The 22,225-nt window shown below is 33.7% G+C and overlaps 1 protein-coding gene across 7 annotated transcripts; it reads right to left on the bottom strand.

Moving 5' to 3' along the window:
* Window positions 1–8,707: 8,707 nt before the first annotated feature.
* LOC145166529 (uncharacterized) lies at window positions 8,708–20,484 on the bottom strand. 7 transcript variants are annotated; one of them, XM_079085533.1, is made up of 15 exons: window positions 19,726–20,484; window positions 19,465–19,548; window positions 19,340–19,390; window positions 19,198–19,260; window positions 19,081–19,127; window positions 18,906–18,975; window positions 18,755–18,817; window positions 18,519–18,664; window positions 18,267–18,346; window positions 17,879–18,153; window positions 17,707–17,788; window positions 17,554–17,637; window positions 14,620–15,144; window positions 14,190–14,532; window positions 13,812–14,101 (listed from the first exon to the last, which is right to left on the bottom strand). In XM_079085533.1, the coding sequence occupies exons 1-8, from the start codon at window positions 19,735–19,737 to the stop codon at window positions 18,533–18,535; spliced, it is 522 nt and encodes a 173-aa protein (XP_078941659.1). In that variant the 5' UTR covers window positions 19,738–20,484; the 3' UTR covers window positions 13,812–14,101; window positions 14,190–14,532; window positions 14,620–15,144; window positions 17,554–17,637; window positions 17,707–17,788; window positions 17,879–18,153; window positions 18,267–18,346; window positions 18,519–18,532. The 7 variants fall into 7 exon arrangements, with proteins under 7 accessions (XP_078941655.1, XP_078941654.1, XP_078941659.1 ...); XM_079085532.1 differs by having other exon boundaries at window positions 14,190–15,144; XM_079085531.1 differs by lacking the exons at window positions 14,190–14,532; window positions 14,620–15,144.
* Between the last annotated feature and the right edge of the window lie 1,741 nt (window positions 20,485–22,225).

The following is a 22,225-nucleotide window of genomic DNA, read 5'->3' as shown; positions in this document are numbered from 1 at the left end:
ATTAGACATAAGGAGTAAGACAATTAGTTGAACCAATATTATGTGTGCCCAAAATTATTTATTGCATGTGAGTGAAGCTTAATTATGTCCCGAAGACATCTAAAATGTCCTGAAGGATGCCCAGACGGCCCACACAATTTCTAAGACGCCTACAAGGACGTCGACGTGGAAAATTAATCAGAAAATATATTTTTTAGCACCTATTTAAAGGAGATTTAGCCCTAATCAATGGAGGACTTCTCTCCTGTGATTTTCCATAGTTTTGGAGGCTTCCAAACACATTCAAACATTCTCCAAACACGTTCCTAATCATCAATTTCCAAATCAAAGGTGTTAAACCATCAAATTCGTTATCATTCAACGTTTGAAGATCGTTCAACCGGCGGATCTACATCATTTCCATCAAGCTCCAAATTTGATTACTTCATCCCCAAGGTTTCATCATTCCATAGTTGATTGATCATTAAACTTCATTGGTTTTATGATTTCAAGTTGGTTTGTGAGTTTTAGTATAAATTCCATTGTTTTTATTGAAGTTGTGTGTTTTGTTAATCGTATGGAAGGCTAAACCACCTAGGTTACTTCCGGGAATGTTGTAAGATGCTAGGATGAACATGTTTTGATTATTATTTTTATTCTAGTTAAATTTAGATATTGTTTCATGATTAAAGTTATGATTTTTATTTATAGTAATTGAAGTTGGGTTTTCTTATTGTGTGATATTGCAAATTAAGATAGTGTATTGTTAATTCACTAATCATTTTGAATTCAAGTAGTTTAGGAACTAAGATGATCGGTTGAATCCACATACACTATTTCAAACTTGTATTATTATATGTTCAACATTGTAATAGGTAATCGTAAGACACATTATCGCCAAACCACTAATTGTTCCTAATCCAATTAGACATATGGAGTAAGACAATTAGTTGAACCAATATTATGTGTGCCCAAAATTATTTATTGCATGTGAGTGAAGCTTAATTATGTCCCGAAGACATCTAAAATGTCCTGAAGGACGCCCAGACGGCCCACACAATTTCTAAGACGCCTACAAGGACGTCGACGTGGAAAATTAATCAGAAAATATATTTTTTAGCACCTATTTAAAGGAGATTTAGCCCTAATCAATGGAGGACTTCTCTCCTGTGATTTTCCATAGTTTTGGAGGCTTCCAAACACATTCAAACATTCTCCAAACACGTTCCTAGTCATCAATTTCCAAATCAAAGGTGTTAAACCATCAAATTCGTTATCATTCAACGTTTGAAGATCATTCAACCGGCGGATCTACATCATTTCCATCAAGCTCCAAATTTGATTACTTCATCCCCAAGGTTTCATCATTCCATAGTTGATTGATCATTAAACTTCATTGGTTTTATGATTTCAAGTTGGTTTGTGAGTTTTAGTATAAATTACATTGTTTTTATTGAAGTTGTGTGTTTTGTTAATCGTATGGAAGGCTAAACCACCTAGGTTACTTCCGGGAATGTTGTAAGATGCTAGGATGAACATGTTTTGATTATTATTTTTATTCTAGTTAAATTTAGATATTGTTTCATGATTAAAGTTATGATTTTTATTTATAGTAATTGAAGTTGGGTTTTCTTATTGTGTGATAGTGCAAATTAAGATAGTGTATTGTTAATTCACTAATCATTTTGAATTCAAGTAGTTTAGGAACTAAGATGATCGGTTGAATCCACATACACTATTTCAAACTTGTATTATTATATGTTCAACATTGTAATAGGTAATCGTAAGACACATGATCGCCAAACCACTAATTGTTCCTAATCCAATTAGACATATGGAGTAAGACAATTAGTTGAACCAATATTATGTGTGCCCAAAATTATTTATTGCATGTGAGTGAAGCTTAATTATGTCCCGAAGACATCTAAAATGTCCTGAAGGACGCCCAGACGGCCCACACAATTTCTAAGACGCCTACAAGGAAGTCGACGTGGAAAATTAATCAGAAAATATATTTTTAGCACCTATTTAAAGGAGATTTAGCCCTAATCAATGGAGGACTTCTCTCCTGTGATTTTCCATAGTTTTGGAGGCTTCCAAACACATTCAAACATTCTCCAAACACGTTCCTAGTCATCAATTTCCAAATCAAAGGTGTTAAACCATCAAATTCGTTATCATTCAACGTTTGAAGATCGTTCAACCGGCGGATCTACATCATTTCCATCAAGCTCCAAATTTGATTACTTCATCCCCAAGGTTTCATCATTCCATAGTTGATTGATCATTAAACTTCATTGGTCTTATGATTTCAAGTTGGTTTGTGAGTTTTAGTATAAATTCCATTGTTTTTATTGAAGTTGTGTGTTTTGTTAATCGTATGGAAGGCTAAACCACCTAGGTTACTTCCGGGAATGTTGTAAGATGCTAGGATGAACATGTTTTGATTATTATTTTTATTCTAGTTAAATTTAGATATTGTTTCATGATTAAAGTTATGATTTTTATTTATAGTAATTGAAGTTGGGTTTTCTTATTGTGTGATATTGCAAATTAAGATAGTGTATTGTTAATTCACTAATCATTTTGAATTCAAGTAGTTTAGGAACTAAGATGATCGGTTGAATCCACATACACTATTTCAAACTTGTATTATTATATGTTCAACATTGTAATAGGTAATCGTAAGACACATCATCGCCAAACCACTAATTGTTCCTAATCCAATTAGACATAAGGAGTAAGACAATTAGTTGAACCAATATTATGTGTGCCCAAAATTATTTATTGCATGTGAGTGAAGCTTAATTATGTCCCGAAGACATCTAAAATGTCCTGAAGGATGCCCAGACGGCCCACACAATTTCTAAGACGCCTACAAGGACGTCGACGTGGAAAATTAATCAGAAAATATATTTTTTAGCACCTATTTAAAGGAGATTTAGCCCTAATCAATGGAGGACTTCTCTCCTGTGATTTTCCATAGTTTTGGAGGCTTCCAAACACATTCAAACATTCTCCAAACACGTTCCTAATCATCAATTTCCAAATCAAAGGTGTTAAACCATCAAATTCGTTATCATTCAACGTTTGAAGATCGTTCAACCGGCGGATCTACATCATTTCCATCAAGCTCCAAATTTGATTACTTCATCCCCAAGGTTTCATCATTCCATAGTTGATTGATCATTAAACTTCATTGGTTTTATGATTTCAAGTTGGTTTGTGAGTTTTAGTATAAATTCCATTGTTTTTATTGAAGTTGTGTGTTTTGTTAATCGTATGGAAGGCTAAACCACCTAGGTTACTTCCGGGAATGTTGTAAGATGCTAGGATGAACATGTTTTGATTATTATTTTTATTCTAGTTAAATTTAGATATTGTTTCATGATTAAAGTTATGATTTTTATTTATAGTAATTGAAGTTGGGTTTTCTTATTGTGTGATATTGCAAATTAAGATAGTGTATTGTTAATTCACTAATCATTTTGAATTCAAGTAGTTTAGGAACTAAGATGATCGGTTGAATCCACATACACTATTTCAAACTTGTATTATTATATGTTCAACATTGTAATAGGTAATCGTAAGACACATTATCGCCAAACCACTAATTGTTCCTAATCCAATTAGACATATGGAGTAAGACAATTAGTTGAACCAATATTATGTGTGCCCAAAATTATTTATTGCATGTGAGTGAAGCTTAATTATGTCCCGAAGACATCTAAAATGTCCTGAAGGACGCCCAGACGGCCCACACAATTTCTAAGACGCCTACAAGGAAGTCGACGTGGAAAATTAATCAGAAAATATATTTTTTAGCACCTATTTAAAGGAGATTTAGCCCTAATCAATGGAGGACTTCTCTCCTGTGATTTTCCATAGTTTTGGAGGCTTCCAAACACATTCAAACATTCTCCAAACACGTTCCTAGTCATCAATTTCCAAATCAAAGGTGTTAAACCATCAAATTCGTTATCATTCAACGTTTGAAGATCGTTCAACCGGCGGATCTACATCATTTCCATCAAGCTCCAAATTTGATTACTTCATCCCCAAGGTTTCATCATTCCATAGTTGATTGATCATTAAACTTCATTGGTTTTATGATTTCAAGTTGGTTTGTGAGTTTTAGTATAAATTCCATTGTTTTTATTGAAGTTGTGTGTTTTGTTAATCGTATGGAAGGCTAAACCACCTAGGTTACTTCCGGGAATGTTGTAAGATGCTAGGATGAACATGTTTTGATTATTATTTTTATTCTAGTTAAATTTAGATATTGTTTCATGAATAAAGTTATGATTTTTATTTATAGTAATTGAAGTTGGGTTTTCTTATTGTGTGATATTGCAAATTAAGATAGTGTATTGTTAATTCAATAATCATTTTGAATTCAAGTAGTTTAGGAACTAAGATGATCGGTTGAATCCACATACACTATTTCAAACTTGTATTATTATATGTTCAACATTGTAATAGGTAATCGTAAGACACATTATCGTCAAACCACTAATTGTTCCTAATCCAATTAGACATAAGGAGTAAGACAATTAGTTGAACCAATATTATGTGTGCCCAAAATTATTTATTGCATGTGAGTGAAGCTTAATTATGTCCCGAAGACATCTAAAATGTCCTGAAGGACGCCCAGACGGCCCACACAATTTCTAAGACGCCTACAAGGAAGTCGACGTGGAAAATTAATCAGAAAATATATTTTTAGCACCTATTTAAAGGAGATTTAGCCCTAATCAATGGAGGACTTCTCTCCTGTGATTTTCTATAGTTTTGGAGGCTTCCAAACACATTCAAACATTCTCCAAACACGTTCCTAGTCATCAATTTCCAAATCAAAGGTGTTAAACCATCAAATTCGTTATCATTCAACGTTTGAAGATCGTTCAACCGGCGGATCTACATCATTTCCATCAAGCTCCAAATTTGATTACTTCATCCCCAAGGTTTCATCATTCCATAGTTGATTGATCATTAAACTTCATTGGTTTTATGATTTCAAGTTGGTTTGTGAGTTTTAGTATAAATTCCATTGTTTTTATTGAAGTTGTGTGTTTTGTTAATCGTATGGAAGGCTAAACCACCTAGGTTACTTCCGGGAATGTTGTAGGATGCTAGGATGAACATGTTTTGATTATTATTTTTATTCTAGTTAAATTTAGTTATTGTTTCATGATTAAAGTTGTGATTTTTATTTATAGTAATTGAAGTTGGGTTTTCTTATTGTGTGATATTGCAACTAAGATAGTGTATTGTTAATTCACTAATCATTTTGAATTCAAGTAGTTTAGAAACTAAGATGATCGGTTGAATCCACATACACTATTTCAAACTTGTATTATTATATGTTCAACATTGTAATAGGTAATCGTAAGACACATTATCGTCAAACCACTAATTGTTCCTAATCCAATTAGACATAAGGAGTAAGACAATTAGTTGAACCAATATTATGTGTGCCCAAAATTATTTATTGCATGTGAGTGAACCTTAATTATGTCTAGATAATTAAATTCGAATATAAGGGAAGAAAAATGTATTTGTCTAACCATCTGAACAGTTGAACCGGATGTACCATGTTTTCTTATTCATAATATTTGTTTTAACAACCTTTTGCAATATAAAGTTTCTAGCTGTTTAGTTTAGTTTTAGTTTAATTTGATTTTGTAACAATTACAAGCATTAGTTCTTTTTTTTCTATATTTAACACAAGGTTTGACCATAATCTCCTCGTAGATTCAACCCATACTTACCCTAGCTATCTAGTGTGTGTGTGAGAGATTTATTTTTGACCGAGACAATAACTTCGATCACCTATGTTTGCGGTGCCCTAATAAAAAAAGTAAAAAACACATATCTTCATTTTTAGATACTCACTAGTCATGGACAAAGAACACATCCGCTTTGTATGAATGTTTTCAGTTTTCAATTTTATTTTGATGTTAATGACTTTATGAATTTATGCTGAAAACCTCTTTTTTTGATGTTAATTGCTTTAATCACTTTATGACTTTAGGTTGAAAAAACCTCATTTTTAATGTGTTGCTTATTTATTAAACGAGTTATATGGGTTGAGTTCGACCCACTAACTTGTGAACCCGTAAACCCATATACTAAAATGCGTTATATGGGTTGCGTTGGGTTGAGGTTCCCTACCCACCAAAATGTGACCCACCATCCCGCTAACCCATATATTATATGGGTTGGGTTGAGTTTATGTTTTTTGACCCGCCAACCCAAACCCAACCCGATTGCCAGGCCTAGTTACGCTCAATTGACATGATGTGAGTTTAAATGTTTATATATGATGATTTAAGAGATTCATGATTGTTACGGCTCAATTGACATCATGTGAGTTTAAATGAGATAAATGGATCCCCAATAGTTGATATCATTGGAACTTGTTTTGTTTCTCTCTCTACAAGTTTTGCCGTTAGAAAAATCCTTAAAAAATTTTGCGATTTTATAGAAGTTGCATCATTTTCACAATATATGCAATGAAAAAGCCATTTTATGAAAAGTTTGATTCACTATTCTATTTTTAGACAAATTTTCAAAAATGGTCCCTGTGGTATGCATTTTTTTAGGGTTTTAGTACAAACCTTTACTTTTTTGGATTAGTGGTCTTTTTAAGCTAGTTTCGTTGCAGATTTGGTCCCTCTGGGGTATTTATTTTCTATTTTTCTTTCATTTTTCTTAAAGCTAATAATTATTTATTTATTTAAACAATAAAAAAATAAGAGGGCTCACCTCTCTCTCTCTCTCTCTCGTTCATACCTCACCAGACCAACCTTCCCCTTCCTTCTTCTTCACTTACAACCAAGAACCACCGATGTCGGCCACCAGAGCAGCTCCCTCCGCCACTCCCCGCTGCCATGGTAAAAACCCACCACCACCATGTTTATTTTGTCGAGTACAGCAGCCCCAAACATCCTCCAAACATCTCCGATCCTTACTCCTTCCTCCCCTCGTTTCTCACACATCGACCTCGCCAGATGAAATAAACAGAAGCAGTGGGAGTCGCCGGAGCGAGCACCAACGGTTGCCACCGTCGTTCTCAGCCCACTCCGCTCTCCCATGTCATGACCCACTGCTTCGACTGCCTTCCTTCTTTCTATCGAGATAAATCACAGTAGCCGTCACCTCCTTCATTTATGTCGGCTCTTAGGTCTTTCACAAGCTCCACCATTTGACAGTTGTTGGAATCACTACCCAGATTTTCCAATAAACAACATTATATACAAAAACAACTTCAAACCAACAAATTAAAGTCCATCCAATGTACCTGGAACGAAATCGGGGATGAGAGGGCCAAATCGGAGACAAATACACCGATGTAGGTACACACAAAAACATTCAGAAAAGCACAACCAGTATTTCTCAGAAGCTAAACACCCACCAAGAAATTAAAAACCATAAAGTGATAGAGAGGTGGGAATGGGTCTGATAAAAAATCATCAATCTTGAGTCTCTTTTTGTTGAAACAAGGTCTGTTAAAAGAAAAATAGAAAAGGACAAATGTGGAAGAAGGAAGAAGATGAGGGTCAGGGGAATTGGGCGTGTTTTCTGGAGAGAGAGAGAGAGAGAGAGAGAGAGAGAGAGAGAGAGAGAGAGAGAGAGAGAGAGAGAGAGAGAGAGAGAGAGAGAGAGAGAGAGAGGTCATCTCATTTTTAATTATTAAAATGAATAAATAATTATTAAACATTAAAAAACGGATTTTAAAAATAGAAAATAAATACCCCAAGGGTATTAAAGTCATTTCAGTTTACCGATGGACCAAATCAGCAATAAAACTAGCTCAAAAGAGCCATTAATCCAAAAAATTTGGATTTGGACTAAAACCCAAAAAAAATATATAACACAGGAACCATTTTTACAATTTTGTCCTATTTTTATTCCCAGGATACATGGCCTTTTATAATAAAAGTTAAAAATATTAGCTTGGTGAGTGGGCGTTGTTCACTTTTCTTTTTTCGTCATTTTTTTGCTTATCTTATGAAATAACCCACTTTTTTCTTTTCGTCATTTTTTGCTTATCTTATGAAATAACCCAAATGATAATCACAACTAATTTCTAAACGATCTGCTTTTCCCTTGTTCAGTTAATATACAAGGTTCGTTCATTTATTTTAGATTCTTTTGAAGGACCATAAGAAGTCTTCTCCATTGATCCACTAACTTAGATTGGACCCGAGAACATTAATTTCTGAAGTAAAATTTTGTCTTCTTCAAATGAAAAGGGTGGCTATTTAAAGATTGAAAATTCAGTTGACGAAGACATTTTGATAGCAACTTTTTCCGTCATAAGTTTTCGGTTTTCCATGTTAACATATATATATATATATATATATATATATATATATATATATATATATATATATATATATATATATATATATATATATATATACACACACACTAGCCGTTTACCCGCGCTAAGCGCCGGGCGGCAAAATGTTTCTTTCGGAAGATAGTTTTAATGTGATGATTAGTTTCATTTAGACGTGAGCTATTCATTGCGGCCATTTGGTCGACTATTTTGTGTCGAATAGTTCATTTCAACAGATAGTTTCTTGCTAGGTGCGTAGTCATACAATACGACAAAAGTTGAGTCTACATCTCAAATAATTCATCTAATAGTTCATACTTGATTTTACAATATATAAATAACAACAATATGCAATCATGTAGTTTTGTACATTTATAACATGTCCAATATATAAACTACACCAATCTGCAATCATGTTGTTTCATCTGCTAGCCCTGCATTAAACATCAAATAAGCATCTAAGATACATATTTGAAGAAATTGTAAAATAATAAGTTGTTGATTGTACCTTGTTAATCACATAACACTTCTTTGTACACAACGTTTGATGTGTAGATTCCATCATTATCAAACGTTTTTTTCGGCTTTACTTAATACCTTGGTATTGACACGTGTTATTCCTCTGGACAACGCCACATAAAGCTGGCCATGTGAGAATACCGATTCTGGTAGATAAACACCTACATTTGGAATTGTTTGTCCTTGAGCTTTGTTGATTGTCATAGAGAAACTAAGCTGAATTGGAAACTGCTTTCTCTTAAGTTTGAATGGGAACATCTCATCGTCAGACGGACATAGAGGAATTTTTGGTAAAAACATTCCAACATGTTGGCCAACAGCTATCTCTGCATCAATGAAATTTTGTTGGAAAGCTCGACATATCAATCTGGTGCCATTACACAACCCATTTGAAGGATCGATAGTTCGCAAAAGTATTACAGGGCACCTAGTTTTTAACCGAAGATAATGAGGGGGTACACCACTAATATTTAGCGAGTTCAAATATTCCATCGGATATAAGTTATTTTTGTCATCTTCCGCTTTATCAAAACTGTAGTAAACTTTTTGCTCGCCAGAAAATCGTTCGATCAACTTATTATTAATCTCATCAACACTTCCATTTTTAGTTGACAATATCGCCCTCGAAATGATAAATTTTGAATCGGCGTCGTTGGATTGCAAAGAAGGAAATATTGCATCAATTAGAGTGTCCACTGATTTAGTTTTATCAGTGTATGGAATGGACATGTTATCACGTATACGAATATAGGACTCGTCCAATGTTTCCTCCTTTCCATCACCGACTCGTAATAAAAAATCAGAAAACCATGGGTCATTTACCGCTCTCATGTTAATATTTAATCGAAACCTTTTAACTGAAGCCCATAGAGGTGACATTCGTAAGCTAGAGTCGACAATTTGTGCTCGAGTGCCACGTCTCACGACCGGCAACACTTGTCTAAAGTCACCTCCCATAACCATTATCTTTCCACCGAAAGGGAGCTTCTCATCTGTGATGTCTTGCATTGTCCGATCAACTGCTTCTACTGCCTGCCTCTTAGCCATTGCTGCTTCATACCATATGATTACCTTTGCCTCGCGAAGTATCTGAGCCTTCCCGCTTTGTTTAGTGATCTTGCACATCGAGTTATTATCAAGATTGAGGGGAATTCCAAATCGTAAATGGGCTGTTCTCCCTCCTGGCATGTTGTTAGCCGCAACACCTGACGTGGCAGTTGCAAGTGCAATAAGACCACGGGCACGAATATTGGCCAACAAAGCTTTGTACAAAAATGTCTTTCCAGTTCCACCGGGACCATCTATGAAGAACACACCCGAAATATTTTGATCCACATGCCTCATTATCTCATCATATGCTAACTTCTGGTCTGGATTGAGAGAGTCCCGCGCATGTAAGTCTTCATATTCCACATTTATAGAGTATTCTTCTTGCACCTCACGATAGCCTCTTGATTGTAAATCGATGTGTGCACTGACATTTGGAAGGTCGTAATCACTAAGCTTTTTACTCATAGATTCTAGGAAGACTCTAATGTCGATGAGGACCATATTTTGCACTCGTTCGACACATCCATATTGTTTCCTATAATCTTCAGAAAGAGAATCATAGTGGTCGTTCCATAACTTGCGAACATTTCCTGGTTCACAAAAAATCAGCATCGTCGCAAATAACCTTCTAAGTGCGCTGGGAAATTGAAATAAGGAAGCCTCTGCAAGACTTTGTGATAAATTATCATCGGTCTCTATTAAACCTCTTTCAAGAGCTACTTTTCGAAATGTAGGGTGTAATACACCATTGGCTGTGTATAAATCTTCAAAGCAGGTAGGCCCAGTGATATGACATAAAAGCAGGCGTAGGTAGTATCTCTCTCCTTCAGCTGGATTAGCATAAACAAGTCGACCAATCTTTGATTTATGTTCCTTGGTCCTCCAACAATGGTTGCTCCGATTCCATGTAAAATGTTTGGGAAAATCCTTATACAAATATTTTCTCGCATTGGAAATTTTCTTTATTCTTCTTGAAAAATGCCGTCAACATTGAATTTTTTTCTTTCTCCCTATCAACAATGTCTTCCATTCTGTCACCGTCTTTGAACCTAACCAACTGTTGATTCGGGAGATGTATTTGCAAGGCCATCACACAAGGGTGGATTTTTGAAAGAGGAAAGCTAAAAACTCGCCATAATGCCTCAGGAGGGGACACATAACGTGCGTCTTGAAACTTTCGTATCTCATTAATAACAACATTTTCTTGGTCTTTATCAATATGGATAACTTGTTTGTCATGGCCCTTATAAACATATTTGAAAAGGTACTTCACAGACTTTATACCCGAACAAACCTCAACGTTGATATGACAGTTAAACATCATTAACAACTTTGGGTTGTATGGAGCCACCCATATGTTATCCAATGATGTATTTCTTACAGTCACCTCAATTCCATTATTTCTCCTTCTATATAATGGATATTAGTCCTCTCCTTGTGATGTCTTTTCATTGAATTGCCTAGGATATCTGAAACGACATATTTTTGGTACACCTTGCATACATGGACTTTTTTCTCGTAAGCTACCACAAGGACCGTGCATCATGTGACTTTTGACAAGATCATGCATTTCAGGAAACCTTATTGGGTCGGGAATTTCCGCACACACAAGTTTGTCATAATCGTCTGGATTATTCATCTTATATCCAGGTGTCATTATTAAGAGGAAATGTGCATGTGGCAATCCACGCTTTTGAAACTCTATCACATACACATATGACCCCACCACACCGATTATATGTCTCTGGAATAACTGTACCTTGAGATCCTCTAACTTAGCATGAAAAACTCTTGCAACAAGGTCCTTGCAACAAGGTCCGGTCGATCTTGAGCTGACTGTCCAGGCAATAACTCATCATCGATTTCTTTCCATTTTGGGTTGCACGTCATTGTAAGAAATATATCAGGCCTCCCATCATCTTGAACTAAAGCCATGGCATCCAGAAATCTTTGACGCATGTCACGTGGACCTCCAATGAAACTTGCAGGTAACACAACTCTCTGTCCAACCCTACTTGGTTGAGCCTCACCGGCATTGAAGCAATCAACAACGCCCTGGTATAAATCGGCTCTAATTTTGGTTTGGTTCTTTTCAACAAAAACCAAACGTGTAGTCTCAATCTTTATATAGGTATCTACTGCAAACTGTTGGAACAATCTCCCTCCCATCAAAATCACATTATCATTCGACCGTATCTGGAACTTGTAACAATAGTATTCCCGCATACTTACAATATTTCTGCCTTTTTTTGAAGTAGATCCTGTGATATCATAATTTATGTGAAAAATATAAATTTAATATCCAAATATTTAAGGCAATATCTGTTACATGTTTTAAGTATGTAAAAGAATGTTAAAGGCGTACCTTCTGAACCTTCATCATTGTCTTCATTGTCACTATTAATTTCATCCATGGCGACCCCATATCTTGGTATTTTAGGATGCCATCCAGACTCACCATTGGGAAAGAATAAAGGATACGACAAAGGATCATAACAACCAAAGTGAGGTTGAATTTCAATACTATAGTTAGACCTCCCATAGACAATAATACTTCTTTTATATGCAGTGATGTTGTCATTTCCTTCAACCCAAATACCAGCAACCTATGCAAAGGTGTAGTTCAATATGGTGATTAATATGATATGTATAATAATAAATATGACACATTTAATTTTAAAATGAATAAAGATAAATGTTAATATTCACACCTCAGATGTGGTCGGCTTATTGTACACCCTTTGGTCAATTTCCACCGATGCATTCAAAGTCACTCTATAAGTATCAAGCGGTCCTAGATCAGAAAGCCGTTTAAATTTTCTAACGTACGGATTCGAAGCTAGAATACGTGTTAGTTTTTGGATGATTCTTCTATCAACATTCTTCCAGGAGGATCTCTGTGATATTTCAGCTTCACCGTCATAAAAATACAACTATAAATACCTTGATTTTCCATCCCTTGAAATTAACTGATCGATATTATGATAGAGTGTTCCGTGCGCAAAAAAAGTGTAAACTCTAGAAGTCATATTGGCCAATTCTTTATCCACCTTTACACCCAGTGATGCGAAAGAAAAGTTTGAGTTATACGCCCTTATATTGTACCTGAAGCTTTCTTCTAGTTGCTCTTGCCTTGTGAAGAGTTGGTGCAATTCTGTGGGAATAGGGGAGTGTGCCAGTTTTGTCTTCCCACTCATGCAACAAAAGGTAGGGAATTCATATTGTAGTCGCTTTGCTCCACAATAAACACAAGGGTTTTGAGCCTTTAATATACGATGTTCCATACGGATATTTTCATAAACAAAATCATATGGATCCTCCTGAAAGGCGTATACTCTTCTTTTTGTCATCATAGTTCGTTCCTTTCTTCGTTGATAATATTCTTTATTATAAGTACTCGTCCTCTGAGCAACACTTATAACACTCATAGAGGAATCTTCGTTGATATTTGTTTCGTTTGTCTCCATTGTAGTGCAACTTGTGAGTGTTGTAGGTTGACTACATCCTTCACCGTTAGCTATCATTCTCATTTTGTTTTTCTCTTTTTTTCGTGCATAATAGTTTCTATTGTATCTTTTTCGATTTTCTACAACTATATTATTTTGATAAATAGTCATATATTATAAATGCAAATATATACTCATATAAACGACATACCTTTTTCTATATCTATCGGGTTTTGGGAATCATCACAGTTTTCGTTTCCCTTATCTACGGTCTTCATTGAACACTATAATGGAAATGTTAAGAATAAACACATATTATATCATCAAATATGTAACATTTTGTAATGTAGACCATGTGATTTAGTAGTCATGTATGTGTGTATTTCAGAAAACAACACAACCCTTAATAAATAACCAACTATGCTAAAAACTTGTAATCCAAAAACACAATAGAAGAAACTTATACATAGTTAAAAGAAAATTTCCATAGATATCCAAAAATTATTATTTATCAATTCATAAGTCAATACAAGAAAAATAAACCACACATGAAAAAATTCACCACAATATGTCTAACATTAATGTAGATCAACAATAAAAGCAACGCACTCGTAAAAGTTGTCAAAACTTCAAAAAAAACACCACCAAATGTCTCACACGGAATTAAAAACTCTTCTAGGCATATTTATGATGTTAAATGCTTCCGGCATCCGCGGTTGGAACTCTACGTTGCTTAGTTTGGTTGATATCAAAATGTTCACTGAAAATAAGATAAAAACTATTAAAATGTATTGATTTAGTTATTTTAATATCACTACAAGTATTATAATTTTCTAGAAATAACTTACTTGAATCCAAATGAACCAATTTCACCCGAGAAACAAATATTATATACTTTCTCTTTATCGCATAGACAGTCCTCACAATCTTATGGCGTGTTCGGTCGGTTATATGTAGTTTCATCTTTATTATACTCCCCCAATTTATAATCAAATATTTCCAAAGTCACCTAATTTTGTTTTAGTGTAATAATAATAATAATAATAATAATAATAATAATAATAATAATAATAATAATAATAATAAACACTTACGGCCCATCTTGGAGATATAAAGTGAAAGAAGTTAACGTTAGTAAACCAGAGTAACGGGAATAGTTTTGCTTGCCTCTGATGATTTTTCCAACAATATCTAAAAATAGCGATAATTAAAAGGATAACTTGTTATTATTTTAAAAACTTTATAATGCTAAAAGTATATATAATTTATCAAATTTACCGATCATCATTTTTCTCTCATTCCGATCCTCTACTAAACTTTTTATTGAGGGAACCAATGGGAAAACCGAAAACCATGATATGATAGCATCGGCCAAACGATTAAACCGTGTGTTATTGCTGATCTTAATCATCAAATCGCCACGTAATAAACTGTATTCTTGATACCTCGGATACTCAACATAGGTTGGTTCGATTTGGAAATGGTTTAAAGAAAACACACCACCCAATAGATTCCCTCCATAAATAAAGCGCATCATTTGTTGTGGAACAACTGCTAACAATTTCTCTCTCTAATAGAAAATGTAATATTTTTATAAACAAAATACTTATGATAAATTATGAAAATGAAAATAAGATATAAATAGTTTTTTAAACATACATTTTGATCAATGAGAACCATAAAGAGTTTGTTTGCTCTTGAGTCCCTCCAAATGAAATCAACATGAACGGGTGTCAAAACATACACAAATGGTAGTTTAGTAGCAATGAAAATGCATCAACGTAAATTTGACCATTCATGATTCTACAAAACGAAAGTCAGATGTGATTGATGTAGAATTGATTTACATCATTTTTTATATTAAAAACTATGTCGATTTGAGATGCCCAAAGTATAATAACATATGTATCGTAAATTTGAAATATCCAAGCAATAAGAGTTTTTGTTACATGATTTATTTATTAAATATTACAGAAAACCTAAAGCATATATTAATAACAAATATTAATAAGATTTATTTGATCTGAATTGTAAGATTTAAAAAGTTTAATAACAAATATTTAAGTAAATAATGGATGTTACAAAAAGTCAAAAACAAATTTTGAAGACCGTTGGATAAAACTGCTTTAAAGACTAAAAAAGATAGGAGTCTGAACTCTGAAACTCTGAATTCTGTTCGCAAATAAACCGAGAGAAAAAGGACCACTTATTTTTAATAAGGCCCAATACTGTTTATACTTTTGGGCCATGAGAATGTTATATGACTTCTGAAGACATTAAAATAAAACCCAATTCATAGTACACTTATTTTTAATAAGGCCCAATATGTTCAGAGTCGAGACCGATATCATGTTTTTTGCTCTATCGCTCTAAAATCTAAATAAATATATAGCACACAAGTCAAATCAGTTTTAAAGCCATCTAAAGCAAGCTACGCTAAGGTAAAATTATATGTATATACAAGTTATGATAAGGAAATAACATATAATAATTTAAAGAATACGATGTGAGGACATTGACGAATCAAATAATAAAAAAAAACTTTTAGCCCACGACTGTTCATCTTCTTCAAAGCTGTTAAATTTTAAGAAAAAGACAACTCCTTTTGTCTCGTTAAAAATGGAAGATTTCTATTTTAAGATATTTTTATAAATATTCGCAAGATTTTGATTTAAATAGAAGGTTTTTTTTAGTACTAACATGAAACACAATGCCCTATTTCAAGCCCGTGTGCTAATGTTATAATGATTGTGTCTATTTTAAAGTTTTTCGTATATTTGCAACATAAAATATTTAAATTTAAATGCATGAAAAAAGTTATGGTTATTTGAAATCACATTACATAAGTTTGATCTTGTTATTTTTAGGTCACAAGTTTCTTTTTTTAACATATTTTAGATATTGTTAAAATTCATATATTTTGTTAGATTATGTGTTAAAATGATTCACTTAGTATTTATTATATCACCGGCAAGACTTCTTGATATTATCTATATTATAAAAACTAATTTTAATAATTTTCTTTGGACTTGAAACTTTCTACACCCACTTATAAAAAAAAATTACTTATTGTTGGAACAGTATAATATTGTAACTACGTAATTTGTTAATTATTATTTACTATCAAAAGAAAAAATTACTGATAAACTCGAATCAAGTCAAATTGACCAATTATTAAATCCTTATGAATATATTATATTACTGTTAATTAATAACAAATTTTGTGTTACTTATACATTATAATGATAATTTTTTTTGTTGTAGATGGTATAGTTCTTATAAACATGAATTGTGTTATAAAAAATTATTGTATATAACGAAAAATTATGTTATTTGTTTTAATGCAAACACATTAAGACCCACTAAAGTATGATGAAATGAACAAACCGGAGCAATTTTAATGGTCATTCGTGATAATATAATATTATGAGTACCGTGGTAAAATGATTATGTATATTAATAGACGTATTAATTAACTTAAATTATAAAACCAGTTTGTTATTTTTAAAAGAACAAATGTTATTACAGTTCACATTAAAAATAAGAAAAGAAAAATGACAGCCAGAAAATAGATTATACTTAACTGTGAATGATATATATGTATCAAAGTACTTTATACCATTCATGAACAACAATATATTGAATTGATAATCAAACAAACAAGCATGATGCAAACAACAAAAACTAAACCTCATCCTGAATGCAATTTTTAAAAAACAATCTTCACATGGTTACACCAAATTCGATCTAGTAAAGTAGAAGAAGTAATAATATTTTCTTTTAAATAATATCATACTAAAAATAAAATATATATTAGAAGCTGAAATTACTGTAAATGTTAGTAAATTTTACAAATAAAAATAATTCCTTCTAGTTATTTTTAGAAAAGAAACTTATCATTTAATTAAATATCATGAAATACTAAATTTTTTTTTTTAATAAAAAAGGGTTATATTACAATTTTCATTCCAATCCAGGACCGGAATGAAAATTAACAAAATGGAAGGAATCAGAATTCAAATGCCTTTGGGAATGCTCAATTCCATTCCATTCTTCCGATTCCATCATACCAAACAAAACAAAATAATTCTTAATGTAAAACCCACAGGCCCAACATACAGCTTATATTTCAAGTTGAGTCATATTCAAATTGTGAAGGAAAAATATTAATTTTTATTAAATGTTAAAATTTATAATATATAAAAATAATACCTTCTTTTCCTCAACTACAGGTGCAGAAGGTTTAGGTGCAGTGGGGTCTTCTGCAGGCAATCCAAGCTTCCTCCTCCTTTCAGCCTGTAAAACAGATTTATAGTGATAATTAATTAATTATTAATTATTATTATTATATTAAGAATTTAAGACCTTATCTTCTTCCAACTTTTGTCTGATTGTTTCTCTAGCCCTTCTTTCCTCTTCCTTTTCTGCTTTACGCAAGGCTATAATGCTACAAAATACAATAAAAAAATTCCTTTTAGGAAATAGGAATATAGAATTAAATATTTTGGAGTAAAAATAAATAAATAAATAAAGTTACCGTTTTCTTTCATTTTCTTCCTCCATGCGTTTTCTTAAAAGAGAAGAACATATTACACATTCTACTTGGAATATTGGATGAAATTATGTTAAGAGTTTCACAAACTGAAGGCCACTTTAAGAACCAAGAGTATAAATGTATAATTTAACACAATTTTACAAAACTGAAATTAAGTTTTGAGATTATTTATCTTTCAAGAAAAAGAAATAATAACCTTCTCTCTTTCTCTTTCCATTCTCTTTTCTTCCTCCTCTTTCTTCTTGCTTGCTCGCTCTCTTAAACATAAGCAAAGACCAAAATATGAGTTAACTAAAGAAGTAAAATAAAAAAAAAACATTTTCCAAATTTTTAATAAACGGATAAAGAAAGAAGAATAAAAAAATTATACTTCAGTTCTTGTGCTTTTGATTTTCTTTCTTCAGATGTAAGAGAAGGCTTCGAAGGTTCTGATTTACTCTTCGCAGACACCTTAGCAAAGAGTAACATAAAACTTAGTAAAAAAGTAAGCTTGATAAATTATTTTCCCATTTGATACTATAAAGGCAAAAGAATTTTAAACAGATACATGTTAAATATTAATAAACAGATTTCTTGGAATAAGCAATGTTAAGTGAGTATGAGAGAAAGAGAGTAAGAGTACCAAAGGCATTTGATCTATGTCTGCATCTTCTTCATGTTCAACAATCCAATTTGTACCAGTCTGGCTCTTTCATCTTCTAAATCAGAAGCTGCAATCCATTCAATGGAGGGTTTCAACGAACATGCAATGCATGCATGGAGAAGGGCCTGCACTTGATTTCAAGTTCAAGTTCATGTCTAGTAAAACTAAAACAAACATACTGTAATGTTATTGCAAAACTATAACTCTAACTGTACCTTAACAACAGAAAAATAGGAGTCTGTTAGGCCAACATATTTCCCAACCATTGCAATCTTCACCTGCAGTTGCACACCAACACGAAAAGAGACAGGGTATTAAGTAACTGAAATGCAGTAGTAAGTAGTAAAGGAGGAAAATGATACCAACAGAATTGGTGAGGTTGTCAAAAGTTTCTGCCCTGTTAGTCCACTCTTGTAAATTTGGAGGTCTTGCTACACTGAAGCAGAGAGAGAGAGAGAGAGAGAGAGAGAGAGAGAGAGAGAGACAATAAATATTATCACATTCCTTCTACACATACTACTGACAATAAATATGTGCTCACCGCAGTAGTGCTAGCTGTTTCAGGATTGCCTCATGAGCATTTTGGTTCTGGGAAAATTTAGAGATGATGAGAAATATATCTATCTCAATTATCAAAGGAATACAAACATCTACGCACCCGAAGTAAAAGAGGAACATGACAAATGTTTGGAACATCATGTATATTAAGAATGTTGGCAGCCTGTTTGTTGACAAAATCAATCAATCAATCAGAAATGAACAACACAAAGCCAAGGACAGCCTATTAACCAGAAACTTACAGGTACATGACAAAATTGTGAGAGTTTCTGCTTTGTGTTTTCCAACAATGGCTGCAAGGTAAACCAATACTTTGATTGCTTAAGTCTTAACTCTTAACCACAACACACCCATTCATAAATCATACCTGAGCTGAACGACATGCTAAAAAGTGAGGGGTCAGGCCTAAAGCTCGCAGTTCCCGGACACTGTGATGTGTAGGCTTAGTTTTCTGAAGAAAAAAAAAAACAATCGGAGTGATTCAGTAGATAATTTAGAAAAAGAAAAATGTATTTCTCCAAAAATAGAATAAACTGTTTGTTAAATGTTAGTCAAGAAAATTCCAGAAAATAATTTAGAAAAAGAAAGAGCACATGGATTCAGTAGAAGCTCCAGAGACGAATTTCACCAGCTTCTTCATCGGAGGGATCAAATGAAGACTCGCTGTTCATCACATCATTGTACCTTGGTGAATCAAAGACGTTGCACCATGGTGCAACCATCGACATCAAGGTGCCATCAAGTGGATCGTTTTCAAAAGACAATCTCTGGCTTTTCTCATTAGATGAAGTTATTGATTGAGATGGTGAAACCGGTGATAATGGTGATGAATAAGATGGAGATGGTGGTGGTGGTGGAGATGGAGATGGAGATGGACCGGTACTGGTGGCAGCCGCCGCTAGATTTGCAGTTGGGCCCTTAACGCATAAAAAGGCTGCATCATAGGCTCTTGCTGCTGCTTCAGGAGTTGAGTAAGATCCTAACCATATTATTGATTTCTGATTTGGTGCTCTTATCTCAGAAACCCATGAACCCCAACTCCTCATTCGCACTCCTTTGTATCTCCCTCTGGTAATCAATGGTGATGGTGACAGTAGAGAAGTAACATAAACCGACTGTTAATAGCTAGAAGAGTTAGGGCTTTTTCTTGTTTATGGTGTGCGATGTCTGGTGGCGATGGAGGGGACACTCTAGGGTTAGGGCTTGCAGTTAGGGTGGCGATAGCGACGACTATAGGAGGGTGGTGGTAATGGAAGCCTATCGGAGATTGAAGAAAGTGAGGAGGTAGACGGAATAGATTTGGAAGAAGCTTTTGGAAGAAACGATGGCTGATAGTGTCTAGAGGGTATTAGGGTTTTCCACGAGAAGCTTTGACCGTACGTTATAATGATACGTGCGTGTATACGTATACATTGTAAGCTATTAATAGATCGTACATGGTGTTATAAAATGTATACCTCTTTCAATTTTCAAAATATGTTTAATATATATATATATATATATATATAGAGATTTTCAGAAATTACTTTGGTCTGTAATTTAAAACAATAACGAGTCCCATTTGATTTCAGAAAACAACTATACACAATTTGATCAATTTGGTGGGTACATTTGTTTTTAGAATGAAGCTTTATTTAGAATCACTTGGAAAACAAAATTAAATATGTCTAACAATTTGATTGTAGTTATAGTGCACTCCTATTTCCATCAAAAAATCTGTTTTGTCACTAAAATGTGAAGATAAGGACACTAAGAGAAAGAATTGATCAAGAAATGTGATTATGTGCAGAGGAATTCTAAAGATTTGCGTAAACTAATCAGTTGTGGAAAAGATGAGAAAAAAACAATAATACAATTGTATTTCATATTTTATTTTGTAAACTAACAAGTGAAAGACATATAATGGCTAGGGTTTCGTATTATTATCAAAGAGAAGTACAAATACAATGAAAGGGAAAGACATAATATATAGACAAACTAATTAGGGTTTCCTAGCGAAAAGGTCCAATCATAAAACTCAATACAAAATAAAGCCCAAAATCTTATTAGGCTAACACCCCCCTTTAAACTCACAATGCAACAGCAATAAGCATTGAGAGTTTGTCAGACAGAAAATGAAATCGAGGAGCAGTCAACGGCTTCGTAAGAATATCAGCAATCTGCAAAGAGGAAGGAACATAAGGAAGGAGATAGTGCCCTTCTAGAGATGATGACGTGTGAAATGACAGTCAATCTCAATGTGCTTTGTGCGCTCATGAAACACTGAATTCTTGGCAATCATTATCGCACTCTCGTTATCACAATACAAAGGGGTAGGCTGAGAGATGTGAATGCCCATATCTGCAAGAAGCCATCTCAACCAAACAATCTCACAAGTGGCGATAGCCATGGCTCGATACTCAGATTCTGTAGAAGATCGAGAAACAACATCTTGTTTCTTGCTTTTCCATGATATCAATGAATCTCCAAGAAAAACACAATACCCAGTAGTGGACTTACGATCATAAATATCACTATCCCAATTTGCATCACTATAGGCACGCAACTCAAGAGAGGATGAAGAAGGAAACATAAGAGTGTGGAACTGAGTACCACGTAAATATCTTAAAATACGAAGAACAACTCCCCAATGAACAGTAGTATGAGCAGTGACAAACTGGCTAACCACATGAACTGCATGAGCAATATCCGCTCTAGTGACAGTCAGGAAAACCAAACTCCCAACAATGGTACGATAAAGGCTTGGATCTGATAATGGGACACCATCAGTTGGAGAGTACTTTGCATTACTCTCTATAGGCGTATCAACTGTTCGATTATCCGTGAGTTATGCATGTTCAAACAAATCTGAAATATACTTCGTTTGAGATAAAAGATAACCCTTTGGAGATTGAGCAACTTCAATCCCCAAGAAATAACGAAGCAATCCCAAGTCTTTCATAGCAAAACGGTGAGCCAAATCACGCTTTAAAGACTCTATACCATCATGATCATCACCAGTAATAATCATGTCATCGACATATAAGGAAAGAATAATCCGACCTGCATTCGTACATCGAATAAATAGAGCCGAATCATGGTTACTTGGTTGAAAACCAAGAGAAGTAATCATCGTAGAAATTTTCTCA

Source organism: Lactuca virosa, chromosome 3 (assembly GCF_052849685.1).
Source record: "Lactuca virosa cultivar CGN04683 chromosome 3, Lactuca_virosa_CGN04683_v6, whole genome shotgun sequence".
NCBI lineage: Eukaryota > Viridiplantae > Streptophyta > Magnoliopsida > Asterales > Asteraceae > Lactuca > Lactuca virosa.
This window is presented reverse-complemented; position numbering and strand designations above follow the sequence as displayed.

Coding starts and splice junctions, on each gene's coding strand:
- LOC145166529 (XM_079085528.1), bottom strand. CDS start 10,507: ATGCTGATTTTTTGTGAACCAGGAAATGTTCGCAAGTTATGGAACGAC.